This window comes from Cylas formicarius, unplaced genomic scaffold (genome assembly GCF_029955315.1).
Source record: "Cylas formicarius isolate icCylForm1 unplaced genomic scaffold, icCylForm1.1 PGA_scaffold_5__7_contigs__length_24384050, whole genome shotgun sequence".
In the NCBI taxonomy this organism is placed as follows: Eukaryota; Metazoa; Arthropoda; class Insecta; order Coleoptera; family Brentidae; genus Cylas; species Cylas formicarius.
The window spans coordinates 2,675,881-2,694,296 of NW_026844341.1; the positions used below are offsets into that span (position 1 = coordinate 2,675,881).

At 33.0% G+C, this 18,416-nt stretch overlaps 1 protein-coding gene across 3 annotated transcripts in view; it reads left to right on the forward strand.

The window, feature by feature from the left end:
- Positions 1-2,675: 2,675 nt before the first annotated feature.
- Positions 2,676-18,416, forward strand: part of LOC132702136 (myogenesis-regulating glycosidase) — a 67,213-nt gene continuing 51,472 nt past the window's right edge. Inside the window, exons 1-3 of one of the 3 annotated variants that reach the window (XM_060670583.1) lie at positions 2,676-2,965; positions 12,418-12,695; positions 17,266-17,327. In XM_060670583.1, coding sequence (XP_060526566.1) covers positions 12,426-12,695; positions 17,266-17,327 — 332 coding nt within the window. In that variant the 5' untranslated portion in view covers positions 2,676-2,965; positions 12,418-12,425. Of the gene's footprint in view, positions 2,966-12,417; positions 12,696-14,765; positions 14,907-17,265; positions 17,328-18,416 lie in introns of those variants that run through there. The other 2 variants (XM_060670584.1, XM_060670586.1) reach the window with 2 other exon arrangements.

An 18,416-nucleotide genomic window follows, 5' to 3' on the forward strand; every position in this document is an offset into this window, starting at 1 on the left:
GAAAATGCCTCTCCATTATTATATTGCAAAATTCGAGTCTTAAGTTATAATGTGTGAATTTAAATGGCTTATGACTGTTAATTTTTAAACATGTTTGAAGTGTGGTTTGTCTTACGTCTACATCCGAAGCGGCAAGGTCGGTTCAAAACCGTTCAGCTCCTACTTTTTTCACTAAAACACTGCTGCCATTTGTTCGAATCTGCTGGTATATTTTGGAAAATATATTTTTTCCTTTTCCTGGCTCTATATTGTTTGAAAGCAAGAGCGACGTAACATTCTAATAGGTCAATTTTTTGACTCAACAAAAAGGTCAAAATTAATAATATCATCAATTTTGTGTTTGTATCTTTCAACAGGCAGGTTTCTATATATTTTTTAAAGACATGTGGTCTATATTATTGGGAATATGAAGATTTTTTAAAAGTTTTTTTCCATTTAAGGACCTTATTTACCAGATTCTTAAATTATGAATGTAAAAGATTGTATGTATTATTGGAAAATAATTCCCAATTATTATATTATAATATAATAATTTATAATTAAAATAAGCATTCAAAAATCTAATAAAATACAGGGTGTCTCATTTAATAAAATTTTAATCATATATATCGTTGAACTTGTTTTTGAAACGACTATCCAAAAATGCAATAAAATGTAGGGTGTAACGAGATCCCCGTTTTTCCGGTGTTATCCAGGATTCCCATTTGGCGACCTCAACATTTTTAAAAACGTCTTCCATTAGACACTGTAGTGTATAACTACAAATTTGATTCATAAAATTATGACGCAAGTTTGTTTACATGCACATGCGCAATAGTCTCTGAGCCCCAGACACTTTTTCTAACACGTATGGATATTCTGTCCCTGTCACTACCATTTTACTCGAACGATAACGAGACCTCTATTTGTATTGAAGCCAAGTGACTAATATCAAAGAATATATAGAAAATGTGAGGAGGTCAGCGGCGACAACTATTTTGGTTTCAAGAAGCGAAAATATGTTTTTGTACGTTTTATCGATTAACAAAAGGACTTTGATCATGTCCGTCACCTATTCTGAGGAACATTGGCATTGACAAGAAGCACATCATTCTTTTACAATCTCTTTACTGGAACCCTCCAGCACAGCTTAGCATCAACAATCTGTCTTCAATCTTATTTAACATAAATGTATACGGTAAACCAATCAATCACTTTCCTCCTGCGTCGGTTTTTGCTGAGTCGAACTTGCTGTCGTTTCTTCAATCATCCTGTTGGCTTCTTCAGAGCTTGACTGAAACTGGCTCGCATTTTACTCTGTACCTGCTTATATATTGTTTGAGACGGGTGGAGCTAAATGAGGGGTATAAACATCGTCTCGGATGAATGATTCCCACATTGGTGACATATAAAGACCTGAGTCGCGGTTAAGATTGTTAGGTTGTTTGATTTCTATAGACTCTCGGATTTTTCGTTGGTAGAAGAACTGAAACGAAAATTTTATTTCCGGTTTCGGGAGTGTCTTCGGCAATAGCTGATGAGTTTATTTGTCTTAATCGTAAGGCTCTTTCGTGTTCTTTGAGTCTAGTTGATATTTTTCGTTCTGTCTCCCCAATGTATTCTCTGCCGCATATGCATGGAATGCTGTATTCTCCTGGCATCTCAAATAGAATTTTGTCTTTGACGGAGCGAAGATGTCGAGAGATTTTTGACGTTATACTTCTTTAGAACGTTTGATATGTGGTCACTGATGTTTTGAATGTAAGGAAGGACCACAGTGGAAGGTGTAGGATTGCTTTCGGCCTCATTGCTATTGGAAAAGTATTGAAGTATTGAAGTATTGAAAAGTACTTATTTTGGTAATTATTGATAACCACAATAAAATATTTGATTTTTTAAACACGTTAAAAGTCCGTCCGTGATCTTACAATACCGACTGGTCAGGTGTTTTGTTGCCGTGAGCATGTCTTTTCGATAGTGGCCGTCGAAAGCAAAAACGATATACTTTGAGACAAAATATACCTATACACAGGATTTAACTCGTGTTTGAGTCGTAGTCGCCGCATGCACGCGCTTATAAGACGACTTGTCAAAAATACGAAGATTTGCGTTCAAAAAAAGAAAAAATAGAGTGAGAGTGAAACAGAATTAGGTTTTGAATCAAAACGTCCTTATTTCGGTCATTATTAAAAACCACAATATGATATTTGATTTTTGAAACATCTTAAAAGTCCGTCCCCGATGCCGACTGGCCAGGTGTTTTGTTGCTGTGAGCATATTTTTTCGATAATGGCTGTCAAAAGCCAAAATGATATACTTTGAGACAAAGTATACCTACACAAGATTTAGGTCGTGTTTGAGTCGTGTTGGCCGCTTGCACTCTTCAAAAATACGAAACGTATTCGTTAGTAGCTTCGTTATTGTCTTTCTCGATATCGTTTCCTGCTAATATGAATCGAGTGCCAAAATTCTTTGCGCCTTGACTGCGCGTACGCGCGCCAAAAGAACAAAAACCGACGGGCAGAGCGAAATCTATTCAATTTATAAATACATTTTTGTTTCGAAACGTTAAACGAATTTTTCACGCCGGGAACCGTGGGTGGTCCACATATTAACTTAAACGAGCAAAATGGCGGTATAATTTCTGGACGCGAATTTTAGAAAACCGCGTCAAACGCCGTGCGAACCGATTAGTACCGTACCGCGCGGTTCCGTAATAAATGTCGTGAGAATTTAAACAAATTCCTTTTACGACGACAATTAAACCAATGCAATAAGCGAGATAAGAGATATTTGGTTGTTTAAACAAATGCCCGCGCGGTTTGCAGTGTACGGGAAGCAGATTTTGCGATCTCTCACTCATTACCGTTTATTTCGGCGACTCAAAACACGCTCCGAGCACCAAATCGAAAATGTAAATACGGGAACTGACGCGGTTTTATCTACACGTCCTGCGATACCGGCCGTTGTAAGTATTTTTGATTCGGTAAGTAATATGGGCCTATATTCCTTTTTTTTGCAAAGAAACTTCCACGGTCTACTATTATACTTTTTACAAAACTTCTGAACTCCTCCTGCGAGGAGTCGAACTTGCTAACGAAAAATATTAACTAGGCTCAAAGAATATAAACTCATTCGATAAACCTAGAATTCTTGTATGTAATCAATTCTTCTACCAATGAAAAATCCGAGAGTCTATAGAAATCTATAAGCAACCAACAACAATCAACTGTCACTGAGGTCTTTAGCTCCGCCCTCTTCAAATAATATATAAACAGGTACAGAGTAAAATGCGAGCCAGTTTCAGTTTAGCTCTGAAGAAGCCAACAGGATGATTGGCGAAACGTCAGTAATTTTTATTTTTAAAGGACCGATGCAGGAGGAATTCAGAAGTTTTGTAAAAAGCCTATATTCCTATCCCAAACTCGTTAAACCAACGCTTTATTTTTATATGGCAAAACAAAACTCCCTGATGAAAATCTACATTGATAGCATTAGACAGTTAGACAGATAATGAAGACGTCATTTTTCCAAATATGCAACTTTGCCAGAGGTAGCGATCGGTGGATTGAGTAGCCTATTATCTACCTCTGTCAGTCCTAAGCCATGATAAAACGAGGAGGGTTCAGAAGTAAGGCTAGCAACCTACCTCTCGCAAAAAAATCACTTGCTCATAGAACTAGTGGAAATGCCTCGGAAAACGGACAATTACCAAGGAAGAACGATCCGAAGAAGAAATATGTACTACGAATTGTGTGCTGGAATATCATATAACAAAAACCAAAAAATTATTATACAAAATACAAAATAGACACATGTACGGTATCAGAGACTAAGAAAAAGGATAAAGGCAATATCAACACCGAAAATATACGATCAGGTATAAGGCGTGTTAAAAAGCGGAAATCCCCAAAGCCTGTACCAAATCATAATCCCCACAGAACAGATCCCTTCTGAGTGGAAAACATGCATAACCATTCTGGTATGCAAGAAGATTACGGGGACTATAGAGACTTCTGACAAGCAACAAGGTTTTAGAAAAAATCACAGTGGATGCCATATTTATTCTTAGGCAACTAATTGAGAAGTCAATAGAATTTAATAAAACCATGTTTTTCTGCTTTGTGAATTTGATGAAGGCATTCGATAAAATATATCTCCAAGAGGTAATTGAAAACAACATTGACTCGAAATATATAGGAAAAATCAGAGAACTAAACAATAAAATATGTAATAAAACAGAAACGGCTTCAACCAAGAACTTTTAGTAAAGAGCGGTATCAGACAAGATGACAGCTTAAGCCCTACCCTAGTGTGAAACTAACGAATGGCAGTTATTGAATGGCTCTCTGAAGATTCTCTGCCATACGGACGATGTAGTTCTTCTAGCGGAGAATAAAGATGACCTGCAACCACTACACTACATTAACTCGAGGAAACTGCAAAGAGATATAACATAATCATCTCCACTGAAAAGACACAAGCTATGGTGATTAGTAAAAAAAATAATATTATATATAGTCTACTTCAGAAAGGTGTAGAGTAAAAAAATGTCATCGAGTATGCAAAAGGCTCTACAGACTAACCCAACGAATACTTCAACCTTTCCATTTACAGAATGCACTCAAGTTTGGGCCAATTTATGAGTTTTGCCTATCCTAAAAAATAAGGGGTAGTTTGTTGTTGGGTCAAAAGTAGCTTCAGATATGGGGGGGAAACTGATTTTATATATTAAAAACAGAAATAAATAGAACAATAAAATATTACGGAAGTATACTTATTATAAACATACACTTGCTGTATATTTTTCACTGGTGACTAAAATGCCGTTTATTTTTTTTTATTTAGATACTTTCGTCTCCTGCAATTTTTCCATAATTCTTACCGCTTTCAAATAAAAAAAAATAATTTCTAAAAAAGCAGTTTTGATGCCGGCGGACGTCGCGAAGTCCGGACTCCCGGATTAGAAGCTGCTGTATAGTCTGTCTCAATCTTCATGGTATTACCTTTCGACGGACACTCCCCAAAAAACTTTAACGATGTTATTACCTATTGTTATTGGGTAAAGCCTTAACAAAAAATTTATTCTTACATGAGTGACAAGGCAGGGGTGGAGAGGGTATATTTCTTTCTTTCAGATATATTTCTTGAGTGTTGACAATTCGCAGTGTTCAAAAAACTATAAACAGTAGAAGACTTATTAAACAAGAAGCTTTAAAAGATTCCTGTCTACTGAGCATACTATTTTATGTCTTCCTCCATATGTTTCACCCTATAGAGTATTCGTTGAACCAAGTAAAATTAAAGGTCAGGACGGAAAATGTTTCTCCTACTTTAAGTACTACTGTTTGATAGAAAATGTAATTAATAACATACCAATCTAGAACTGGAAAAATTCAGTACAGCACATTATAAAAATTGAGGATTACTTTTCTATACAAAACAACATAAATCCTATTAAAATAATCTCAATGACGACTCTGATAGTGACACAGAATTAGATTTAGACATTTGGAATAAAAATGTAATTATGTATAGATATTCCTAGCTATGAATTTATTGTATATATTTAATGTCATGTTTTTTCTTAGTGTAATTTAATAAGATTATATCCACCTAAATAGAAAATTATACTTTGAGAGTTCGTCACTAATATACCCATCGGACCAGAATTTTATTGCCGTCGACAGGTAACTTCCATAATTGCCGGAAAAAGCCAGCACGATGAAGATTGCGACAGACCATACTAAATATAATTGAGGGGTGACCGGAAACAAGTATGTTCATAGATATAAGAAAGTGACCAAATGCTTTTGAATGGGATTATCAAAAGGTGGTCATTAACATACAATGCAACAAGATTATTACCTAAAGTAAAATTGTGGTCCGTAATAGAAAATAATTTTATACCTACCCGTGATTAATATTCTTTGGTTTGGTATACTACTTAGTTTAAGTTTATTAGTAATCATTCTTATTTCGCGTATAATAGAGCGTGCGAATTATGCAAAATATGTGCGAGTCTAGCGTATCTCAGAAGATACTCCCTCACAAATGTAGAAAACACTATTCTACTGAGACTAAGGAAGTTATAAACAATGTTTATTTGACTCTCATTGAACGTGGTGCCAGCAAGCAAGCATCTATAGAAGAAACGGTCATATTGACAAAAATTACAACATCAACTGCATGGAAAATTGTGAATAATCCAATTTCAGTGAGGAAAAAAAGAAGCAATGCTGACATTTTCTCGAGTGTAGATGAAAGTGATCAAGATATAATACGGCGTAAAATTTACCCAGTTATACGAGGAACAAAGCGTGCCTACATTAGATTAGGAAGCTTGAAAAAGATGAAACCGGTGTTAAATGTGGGCGAACTACCTATGGAAGTGTATTCAACACATGAGTTTTAGATTTAAAAAAATTGACAAGAGGCAAGTTTTAATGGAATCTTTTAGAATTCGAAAATGGCTGCTGGAATATCTAGAAAAAAATAGGATTTACAGAGAACAGCAAAGGCCAATTAATTACTTGGATGAAACCTGGTTCGACACTTATGATACCCCGGAAGAAGGTTGGGTTGACTCAACTGATGAGTGTAAAACAAACGCGCCATCAAAAAGAGGTAAAAGAATAACTATTTTGCATGCTGGCTCTAAAGATAGTTGGATTCCAAATGGATATTCCCTATCTGCGAAAAATATTACGACTGGATTACCGTGAAGACACCACTGCTGATTTATTTGAAAGTTGGTTTAAAAACAAAGTGGTTCCAAACATTCCTTAATAGCGTCATTGTAATGGACAATGCAATTTATCACAGTAGACAGTTGACTAAAACCTCTCCCTGATGTGACACAAAAGCAACAATCCAAAACTAAATGTATAATAACGACATTTATTTTCACGAGGATTATACCAAAAAGCAATTAATTGAGGTTCTACAAAGCTTGAACCTACAAAAGGAATACATCTGTGATAATTATGCAAAAAATCTAGGATATACAGTTTTATAGTATATTTAATCTCATTGAACATGTTTGGCACCAACTGAAATCTGCCATTCGTCGTAACAATGTTTTCCCCGTGTTAACTCCAATGTCCTCAAACTTATAGAAACCAAAGTTTTTAACATCCCTGCACAGTTGGGCAAATTCTGTTAAACATATAGAAAAAGCAGAACAATCCTATATCCATATTGCAAATAATATAGAACAAATAATATTTAGAACACGCGATGATAGCGATATTGATACTGATATATTATGTGAATAATTTAAACATAAATACATACATAAATAAATAAATATTGTTTAGTATCTTTCCTAACAATACCCCAAATAATTAAATTCTAAGCAAGGTACGGACCTGTTCGGCCATATTTAATTCTTACAGCTTGTCCAGGTCTTTCCTTAATTCGTATCAGTTAGTCACTTTCTTATATCTATGAACAAACTTTACCAGGAAGCTGAATTATGAATGGAGAATATTAACAACACAACACAACACAAGTATATACCATGTACAAACTCTTATACCAAGAGATTTCGAACCGAGGATGATTTTTTCTCAACGGTTTCGCCGAATCAATATCGAAGGTTAATTTTCTGTTTAAAAATTCTCTTCTCGGGCGAAGCTAAGGATGCAATTCCATACTTTCACACCAGGTATGTAAAGACTAGAGATAATCCACATTCAATAGCAGAATGTAGATATCACTATCAGTTTGATTAGAAATTTAATTGGGCCTCTTTTTCTATGTTCAAAATTAGGTGATGATTAATTGGTATTTTCGATTTCCACAAGAAGAATTACTTCCTTTGCTATAAAATGTAGCCCTGTTATCTAGAACAGACATGTCTCAAATAGCACAAGGACGTCTGTAAAATATCTTCAGGATATCTGACGTGACATAGAGTATATCCTAGGAATATACTGTTTCACCTAAGGGACATCCTTAACACGTCTCAAGGATATACGATGTTATTAATTGGAACGTCCACAGTATATCAGATACGTATGCCCGTAGGATGTTTGTTAGGGCATACTAAGGATATCCAGTTGTACTAGTTGAGACGTCGTTAGTATATCCGACTGGTAGGATATAGAATCTTATATAGACATAGCAGTGGACCTTACTTAATTATTTGGTTATGTCCAACAGCCCCTGAGAAATACTGGAAAGGTAATGTCCAGTAGTTTTTTCCAATTAATTTTTAATTTTGCTTTTGATGGTAAAAGTGAAGGACTGCCGATTAATTACCATTACTAAAACACATTTTATACACATTTGATTTTGATTTTTTTCTATTTTATATATGAAAAAATTGTAGGTCTAAAATACAGCAAAAATAGAGAACAACCTAACCTAAAATATCTTAAAAATAGAGTAAAATACTATACCTTCAACTAAAGTCTAAAATAATAACTAATATTTGACAGGTTTTCTGTCATTATTTGATGAAAGTAGCTTTTTTCAGCTCAACATTCTTTTAATGTTTGTGATGTGTTTGCCTTCTTATCCGCATCTGAAAACGTTTTAGTTTTGAGTATATCTATACTTTATATAAAAAAAAAGAACTAGACTGGTATCTTATATGTTTAAAAAACAGATTTAAAAAATCCCTACATCCGCCTTTTACGTGAAGGCTTGATTTGACACTGATAGTACTTTGATGAAAGTGGTCTTAGATGCTAATCTCCATCATGATGCAGGTATATACTTTTGTGTATTTTATTTCATTAAATACAAAACTGATTAAACTTTCATGTCTTTCAAGAGATTAGGTACTATCGCGCGCATAAAACTATAACTAGAACGAATATGACTTTTCAGTTTGACAGCTAAAGCCTATTTTCATGGAATATTTTTTGTCAACCCAAAAATTTTCCTAGTTTTTTTTGCTCGTGATAAGAAAAAGGTTTTCATGAATTAACCCAACAACCATTTTAATGTGAAAATTGTACTTTATGGAGGGTTCCTAAAATTAATATTTTGTTTTTGCGGGGTTATTCTTGCATCCATTTTAAGAAAAAAATATACTAACTATACCATATAACTAAAAATATAATTTTGTTCATTGAGATTTTGTCTAATATTGCTTACTTAAATAAAAAAATAATTTAGTTTTGTATGCCTAAATTTAACTGCTCAAAATACATAAAGAGAAAGTGGATTTTATTTTTGTTTTCAAACACTAAGCAATAAGATACGAAAAGAAGTCTAGAATCAAAAAAGAGATGTAATCTAAAACGTATATAGGTTACAAAAAAGTCAGTTTTATCTTAACTCGATCCAGCAATCACTCCTTAAAAAAAAGTATCAAGTAAGCAATCACCATAATATATATTTTATTAAATTATATTTCTTATACTTTATTTATATTACATTTCCGTCCTATTTATTTTAAAAAACATAATATTTACTTACCAAGTATTAATTTGGCCAATTTTAATTTTGAAAATTGCTCCTTTTTCTTCATGCCCAACCAATTAAATTTAATTGCAAGATCATTTGAAATCAGCTTGTTTTACAAACTCATAACTACTCCCGCCGCCTGATCTTCCTATCTCATTGACCTACCAAATTAATAAATACAAGGCATGATGTTGGTAGACTTCACAACAATGGTTCGGTCAGCTTCTTCTTCAGCTGCCTATCCACTACTATTGGATGTTGGCGATCACATTTCCGTATGCCACCCTGTCCATTACTGTATGTACAAGGTCCCCGATATTTTTCAAGCCAGTCCATTCCCTTAGGTTTCTAAGCCATGACATTTGTTTCCTTCCTACGCCACGCTTGCCCTCTATCTTACCCTCGACGATTAGTTGGAGAAGCCGATATTTTGGGTTCCTCATTATGTGTCCGAAATAGGCCGTTTTTCGTTTTTTTATGTGTAATAGAATTTCTCTGTCTCTGCCCATTTTTCTCAAAATTTCCTCGTTTGTAACCCTTTCGACCCATGATACTCTCAGCATACGGCGGTAAGTCCACATCTCAAACGCTTCTAATCTATTAATTGATGTTATTTTGAGCGTCCATGTTTCCATACCATATAATAGAACGGACCATATATAGCACTCGACGTATCGTCCTCTTAGGTTCAGGCTTGTGTCTCTGTTGGTAAGTATATGTTTAAATTTGAGAAAATAGCTCCGGGCTATTTCTATTCTGGCTTTGATTTCTTTGTCGTTGTCCCAATCGTCATACAGCCAACTACCCAAGTATCTATATTTCTCGACTCGTTCCAAAGCCGACGACGAGTTGCGCATTTACATAAGGCACCCTGTCCCTACTGATTATCATTCGTTCAGCTTAAAATTAATCAAATCTTATGTTATATATTATCATAAAGTTTTACCTACATGAATTATTATTTCTTCAGAAATAATAATAAACAAGGCTGAAGTAGGTTCATTCTCAGTTGTTCAAAATTTAACTTTTTAGGTTTCTATTCTAATGTTCCCATTATGGCGCATGGGGCTATCTTCAGGCTATCTACTTAGAAGATATCTGTGGTATACAAGGTAGTATTCTTGGTGAAATTTTATTTACCATTTTTGTGAATGACTTGTATTTCGTAACACAGTCAGAAGAAGAGAGCATAATATGCTATGAAGATGATACCAACCTGCTTGTAGGTGGAAATAATCTCACTGAGGTTAGTGATAAAGCCAACAATATTTTTACAAGGGCTTATGACTGGTTTCTAGGAAATAAATTGAAACAAAGAGAAAACGAATTTAAGTATGTTTAGAGCTAAATTATGTAGAGTTGAAATACCATTAGGAATAGGAATAGGTAAAGAAAATATTAGTATTGTAAATAGCACTAAATTCTTAGGTTTACAAATTGACGAATTTCTTGATTGGTCTGAACATATTGATTATCTGCTAAATAAATTAAATTCAATTTGTTATGGAATTAGAGTCGTTGCAAATTATATGAATAAGGAAACTTTAAAAGTTATGTACTTTGCAAACTTTCAGTCGCGCATGAGGTATGGAATTATCTTTTGGTAGTGGTCAAATACAGAAAATTTTCGTGGTTCAAAAGATGACTCTTCGCACTGTCAAAAAAATGGAATTTAGAAAGAGCTGTAGAGGGGTGTTCAAGGCTGAAGGTATTTTTACTGTATATGCTTTATATATTTATGAAGCATTGACATTCTTTTTTAAAAATCGAAAGGACTTCGAACTACAGATATTTCATAGATATAATACCAGAACCCTAAATGTAAATTACTCTATTTACCTTAACTGAAAGGAGTCCTTATTACATGTGCCTGAGATTGTATAATAAATTACCAAATGAGGTAAAATCAATTGGAAATCTAAAAATCTTTAAATATACAATAAAAAAGTTATTGATAGAGTTAGAACCTTACTCCATAGAAGATTTTTTCTTTAATATTTAAATAATGGTTTAATTAATACGATGTAATTGAAATTTGTAAGAATATCCTTTGTGTTTGGTATATTATTTTTAGATAATGTATTTATGACACAATGTGAAATAAAGTTGATTATTATTATTATTATATCGTGTACAGTCAATCCGCAAGCTGTCCTTTCAGATTATATCCCTGGGATGTATTTTACAGTAAATCCCTAGCATATATGCTAAAATATATTCTAAGAATATCCTCCACAGGTCCCGGGACATGTGACTTAAATGAGACATTACTTTACACTATCTCAATACAAGATATCAAACAACTAAGAAGTCACATAATCGCCTATGGAAACGTCTTAATAAATAATCCCGGCATATTCCAGCGTATTATATCGGCAAAGCAGGCATTTTTACCACATTCGAATTTTTCTATTGCCTTAAGTGTCTTGTTTATTTATTGTGTTTTAGATCAATTAATTTCATTTAATTTATTAATAAATCATATTTTAAATAAAATTGTTTAGAAGATGATTGATAAATGGTTGGTACAAAATACAACTGTTTGACAGCAGCCAATTTAAATTTTTATTTAAAAACAGTGAGATTTAAGAAAACATTGCAGCACATAATAAAGTTTCGAATTAACCAGCCTATCGAAATTTATTTGTTCCACGCCAATGCATAAAGTTTTTCTTAAATTTAGCCAGGAATCCTCTCCAATCATTTAAAAAAAAATAAAAATATATGCAAAACGTGCGTTTTTATAATAACTTTAATTTAATGTTCTAGCGTTTTTAAGATAAAAAAAAATAGAAACGTTATTTTTCCAACATCTTTATAGCGCGATATCCCCCTTTTGATTTTTGAAACAATATGAACATAATGAAATAATGGTATAATTCGTATACCACGCCACTGGCTCTTGGTTCGCGTGGAACGTAATTGTTTGTCATAAATATTAAGCTATTTGTGAGAAATTTGCATATTTGTGTACGATTTCTTTATGTTGAACAACAGCGATTAACCTAACCGTTACAGAATAGAAGATGGCGTACGACAGACGCGCCAAGGGAGATAAGGAAAACCTCGTAAACGGCGACGACGTACCCACCATCGTCGTGGACGGACCTTCCCAAGAGAACCTGCAGCACCTTCCTTACGTCGACGATGATTTGGATGACGAAAGCACACCTAGAGTGGGGACGACTACTACCCGAAACAATGGCGGTAAGAGACGAGACAGCTTGGACAGACGAAATAGCATTTCCCTGCCTAATTTGGATGAACTACAAATGGTCAGAAGCGCACAGGCACAGGCAAGTCTCAAATTTGAAAAATATCCGTAAAATATGCGTAACTACTGCCAGTCAGTAGTGTTTTTGCGAACGCTAGTGAAAATTCGAGTCTTTTGATGTCTAAGGTGAGGAAATACACCATGAGGATTTTGATAGCATGCAAAACATTGACAAACTTCTTTAAATTTCGTACCTAATATATCTATTTTAGCATTAAATAAAGTACGCTGTAAAAAAAATTGCTGCTAATCACATAGTTTTTCGGCAACCAGCAGAAATGGAACTTTGCGGTTTTCGCGATCTTATGTCAGGGTGTCATGGAACTTTGAATGGCGCAAAACGGAATTATGCCACCTTGTTTCGTTCCCGAGATACAGGGTGAAATTCTGCGCTTTTTGTGACGCACCGTACTGGGTATCCTATTTTGGTCACTTTTGTAGTATATTCGCTTATTTTTTAAGATAAAAAGTGCGGTTTCCGCGACACTTCGTTATTTTTTCTTTTTAATTCAGGATGTCAACAAATTATCATGGGCTTCTCGGTTTTTGAGATACAGGGGGAAATCCAAAACTATCGATTTTGGGACCACCCTCGTATCTCCGTTGAATTTTACTGGCTCTGGAACACCTTGTATATTATTTTTTACATTAATTGAAAATCATTTAAGCTTTCCTTTCTTTAAAAATAACTGAAATACCCTGTAAAAGGGTCCAAAATGTATAATGGAAAAGGGGTAAAAACTGCCATAGATACACATTTTTACCTAGAATCTAGTCCCGTAGCCAACATTTTTTTGAAACAAATATCACAAGTAAAATCTATTAAAAACAAAGCTTCTCAAAATAACATAATATTTACAACAAAGAACTTAATAACATTAAACAAATTGTACTGAACAACGGCTACAATCCGTCCATTATCGATAAAATTATAAATAAAAAAACAAATCCAGATAACAGTAAACTCTATTTATCCGAAACCTAATACAGAACGCGAACAATTTAAAACAATTACATACATAGCACAACCCAGTGAAAAAGTTTCAAAACATTTGTCAAAATGTGGTTTAAAAATTGTTTTCAGTACTAACAACACAATAGGAAAATTTTTAAAAAACAATAAAAATCTTAAAAATCACCACAGGTTGAAATGCGGATCTTGACCTAAAATTTATATTGGACAAACAGGTAGATCTTTCAAGAAACGCATTAACGAACATAAAAGAGCGTTTAAAAACAATAGTCTAGATTCTAACTATGCTACACACTTAAACACAGAATAACACATGTTTGATGACAATTTTGATATTTTACATACGGCCACAAAAAGAAAACTAAATTTATTGGAACAAAATGAGACATTGCTTAACGATCAATTAGATTTACAACATTACAACTTGAATTAAGGTTTTATTGGTTTTTTTCAGTATATATAGTAGCAGGTAGTTTGTAAATATTACTTTGATAAAAACACGGTGTTGTCGAAACAATTGTCAAGTGAATATATATAATTTCGTGAAAATCTGAACTTTTAGTTCTTATTTATTGTTTTAAATGGATTTTCATCAAGCAAAAGCCACCTGAGTTCAAAAAGTTTTCAATTAATAATAATAATTATAAGTTAGGCATGCAGGAATGCTGGCACTGTTGTTACCCTAAACCTAGATTGAGATATTAAGGTCAGATATTTAAAAAATAGCATTCTTGGGGTGAAAGGGTGAGCTTTTGATTGCTTACACGGTTTACATAGAAAATAGAGAAAAAGATACCAGCAAAAAAAGTTAACAATATTCAAGTAATAAGCTTGTGGATAGATGGAACATGTAAGTATTAAAGGGATGATTTGGGAACAAACATTTAAATAGCTTTTGCTCGAATACATTCTTATTTTTTAATAAATTAATGATAATAGGATCGAGCAGAACGTGATGGTTATAAAATCGGTAACACGACATACACCCGATATTAACCATGACCTTGAAATCCCAGATTGAATGCGATTTCGACTCAACCTGTATGATACCGGTTCACACGAGGCCATTAAAATGCCATAAACATAAACAAATAGTTTTTTAAGATCATTTTTCTTTATTTTATAAGAACTCATCGGGCCGTTTAAGTGGTAGCAATTGGTGTAGATATCATTAGTTCTAATATGAGAACGGAAATACCGGCGAATGTTAGCAGCAACTTTAATTCCAGCAATTCCACGTGCTTCGTGTCGGAAGTGGAAGTAAGTTTTAAAAATTTCATTGGTTTCCTTTTGGCTTTCCTCATATTTGTTTAGTACTTTCACAATTGAGCAATTGAAATGTAAAAGAAAGCTTTAGTTTTTGAATCTTAGGGAGATAATCTGGATTATTCTTTAGTTATTTGTTCTTTCCCTAATAAATAAATAATAACAATTAAGACTGTGCAGTGTGTATCATTTTTTATGGTTTCACGACGTATCTCGCTTATTAATAAAGGCCTGCGAAATGTATCTTGGATTTTTGGTTACATGATGATTTTGAAAGACACCATTCCTAACTTCTCATATGCAAACTAAAGTGGTGTTCTTGCAATATTTTTTAATATTTGTATTAGACTTATTATGGGCTTTTCACAAATATGGGGTATTTCAAATGCAAAGTATACATTTTTAATTTATTTTTTACAAGTAGACGATGCAAAACAGATCTCTGTTTTAATAACATACTTTAGTTGTCATTTTAATTTCTTCCTTCTCCTTATTTCTGCTACGGCTTATGGTAACCCCAAATATGACAATTATGAGAAATTGGATAAAATAGGGGCGTAGTAATAACTGTAATAAATGATAATAAATTAAATAAAAAATAAATTATTTGTGTAGAAAATCTATATTTTTTATGACATACCCATAAAAAATTGACAAAAAATAGATATATGCTTTGTACCTGTATTTATATCAATTAAATGAAAAAATGACACCTCGGGATCATACCTAAAAACTATATCCAGACCAGTGCGTTTTTTTTCTAAGCATAACCGAGCTACAAAGTAGGTCTTAAATCTACAATAATTCAAGATACCAATGACATTTTTGTTTGTGCAGGTTATTAATAAGGAATATACGACGTAAAACCATAAACACACACTGTACAGTGTGGAGTAATTTTGGTTGATATTATAGGCCATAGGCTAAATGGTGTAAAATACAAAAAAACTGGGATTTGTCTGTCTCTACATGTCATATCCTTTAACGGAATGAAGTTAGCTAATGGATCTGCTGAAATAATTCAGTTTTCTTTGGATCTCTTACCATTCGCAGCCTATAAACAAACACACTTTATTTATGTTTGTGTGCCATACCTAACCAATTTAACCCATTAGAATCTTCTTTTAATCTTTTGACGTGTTGACACAGGATGTAGCAAATCCGATATTCTACTCGTATTTACTGCCAGTATACAAGAATAACTCAGGGACCAGCAAAAACAAAAAATAAAATGTACTTTATGTATATTTGACAATAGCATACCATTTAAGTATTAGATTTTTAAATTTTTTACCAAAATTAATAGTGGGGGTATGGAAAATCAATATTTGAAATTTGCTCCTCCGAGTTGCCTCATTTACGATCGCAATTGTATAAAAATCAACAACGATAAGCGTTTATCGTAATTCAAATATTCAATAATGAAGTCTAATAATCGAATATCTGTATACAGGGTGTTTTCTAATTGAATCTCAATAATTAGGGGGGCGATTTTTGGTTCTATTTTAAAAAGAAGACTTTACACATATGTCTTAAACTTCTTAACTTTTGATATACGGGGTGGTGAAGTTTTGGTTAGTTTTTGGTTATTTTTCTTTATATCTGTAATACCAGTTCATGTATTTTAATGCAATTTTTTAAAATACGTTAGTGACGGAATTTCGCATGTCTATTTTCGCAGATATTGATCTCTCAAAATAAAAATTATTCTCACGATCTCCAATTGTTTCTAAAGAAATTCAATTTCTTGAATTTTCACTTCAATGTGTTTTCGCTTAAAAAATTAAAAACCTCTTCTCTGCATTGTCATAACAATATCGTTAATATGACATCATTTTTATTCCTTACTTAATTAATTGTCTGTCTGTAGAGCTTTAATAAGAAACACTGGAGGTTGATTTCAAAGAGTGCGCGGCAATATGAGGAAGAGCTGGTGGTGGAAGACACTTTCAAGAACTTATCTAGATTCTAGATTCTAGTTTTTTCAAAAATGCTATTATTTTATTTTTTGTTATAAATTTATTAACAGACAATTTTGTTAAAAATTATTAATAGTAGGTATTTTTTTAAATAATAATCGTTTAGTATTTATATTGTTCTTAGGATGTTATGTTTTTTCATTAAAAGTGTAAAAGTACAAAAAAAACAGTCTTGTAATATTTTTTTTCTGAAAGACATTAGTTAGTAAGTAAAAACTAGATATTTTGCTATAGATCACAAAAAAAGTGTAGTGGCGACCTAATTAACCAACATATTATTTGTTCATAGTCAGTCAGTGACACGCCACTGATTTCCTTAAAAAATAACATTTTTTAGACTATCGCGAGGTACATCGAATTCGTTTCTGTTTCAGGACGCCGATGAAACATCGAATATGGATAACGGCTCGGACGACGACGAATTCGTCCACATTCGGTAAGTAACAACGAAATCAATAAGCGGCTATGATATATTCGTACAGAATGATCTTGTGCGCATGAAAATTTAATAGCATCTGACAGATTTTGACAATATGACAATGACGAACTGTCTGCGACAGCAGGTAACATTGGTTAAAAACTGGATTTAAATGCAACTAAAAACTTTAAAGTTTCATTGCCTTTATTTTTAAATACACAAAGTTTCGGGCCGCTATAAAGTGTAAACTTAAGTAATTTCCACTAAACTAATGCTAATGCTAAATCTCAATCTTTCACCCTTGAAATGTCGTACTGAATAATACCATCTAAAGAAAGACACGCTCTCACTCTTCTGTATGTAAAAGGTAAGTCAGAAAAGATCAGACGAATAACAAAAAATATTACGTCAATCAACAAATAGAGTGTATCTATCACGTAGATAGTACCACATGTATTAGTACGGTTTGAAAATGGGGAAGAAATGCTTAAATATTAATAATTATTATAAAAATAATTAATAATTATTATAAAAATAATTAATAATTATTATAAAACACACAGATAGAGTAGAACCAATCTAGGAAAGGTACAGCCAGTTGCACAACTCAAAACCTCGAGATGGAACTGCCGCCAGTGTCGGGTAAACCTGCGTTTTTAATTCTTAGTAATAATTCATGTTTATTATAAACATTCATAAATTTTAGCGAAATATTTGTTTTTGGAATAATAAGTAAAACACGAGTTCTGCAAAAATTTATTTTTGGCTCTTTTCAAGAGAAAAATAATAACAGCCCACAGTTTGCGTAATAATAAAAATATCAAACAAAGTCCACAACTATAAATTGATCTCGTAACATATTTATTAAATTTCAGTAGGGTATAAATATACGTATACATAGTGTCAGAAAAGAACCTTAGTTCCACAATTGTCATTTTTATTCTATTAAATTTAACCTTTATAAATAAACTTTGGTATCTGTCATAGATATAAGAAAGTGACCAATTGCTTTTGAATGGGATTATCCAAGGGTGGTCATTAACATACAATGCAACAAGATTATTACCTAAAGTTTCGGAATTTAGATTCAGGTAAAATTGTGGTCAG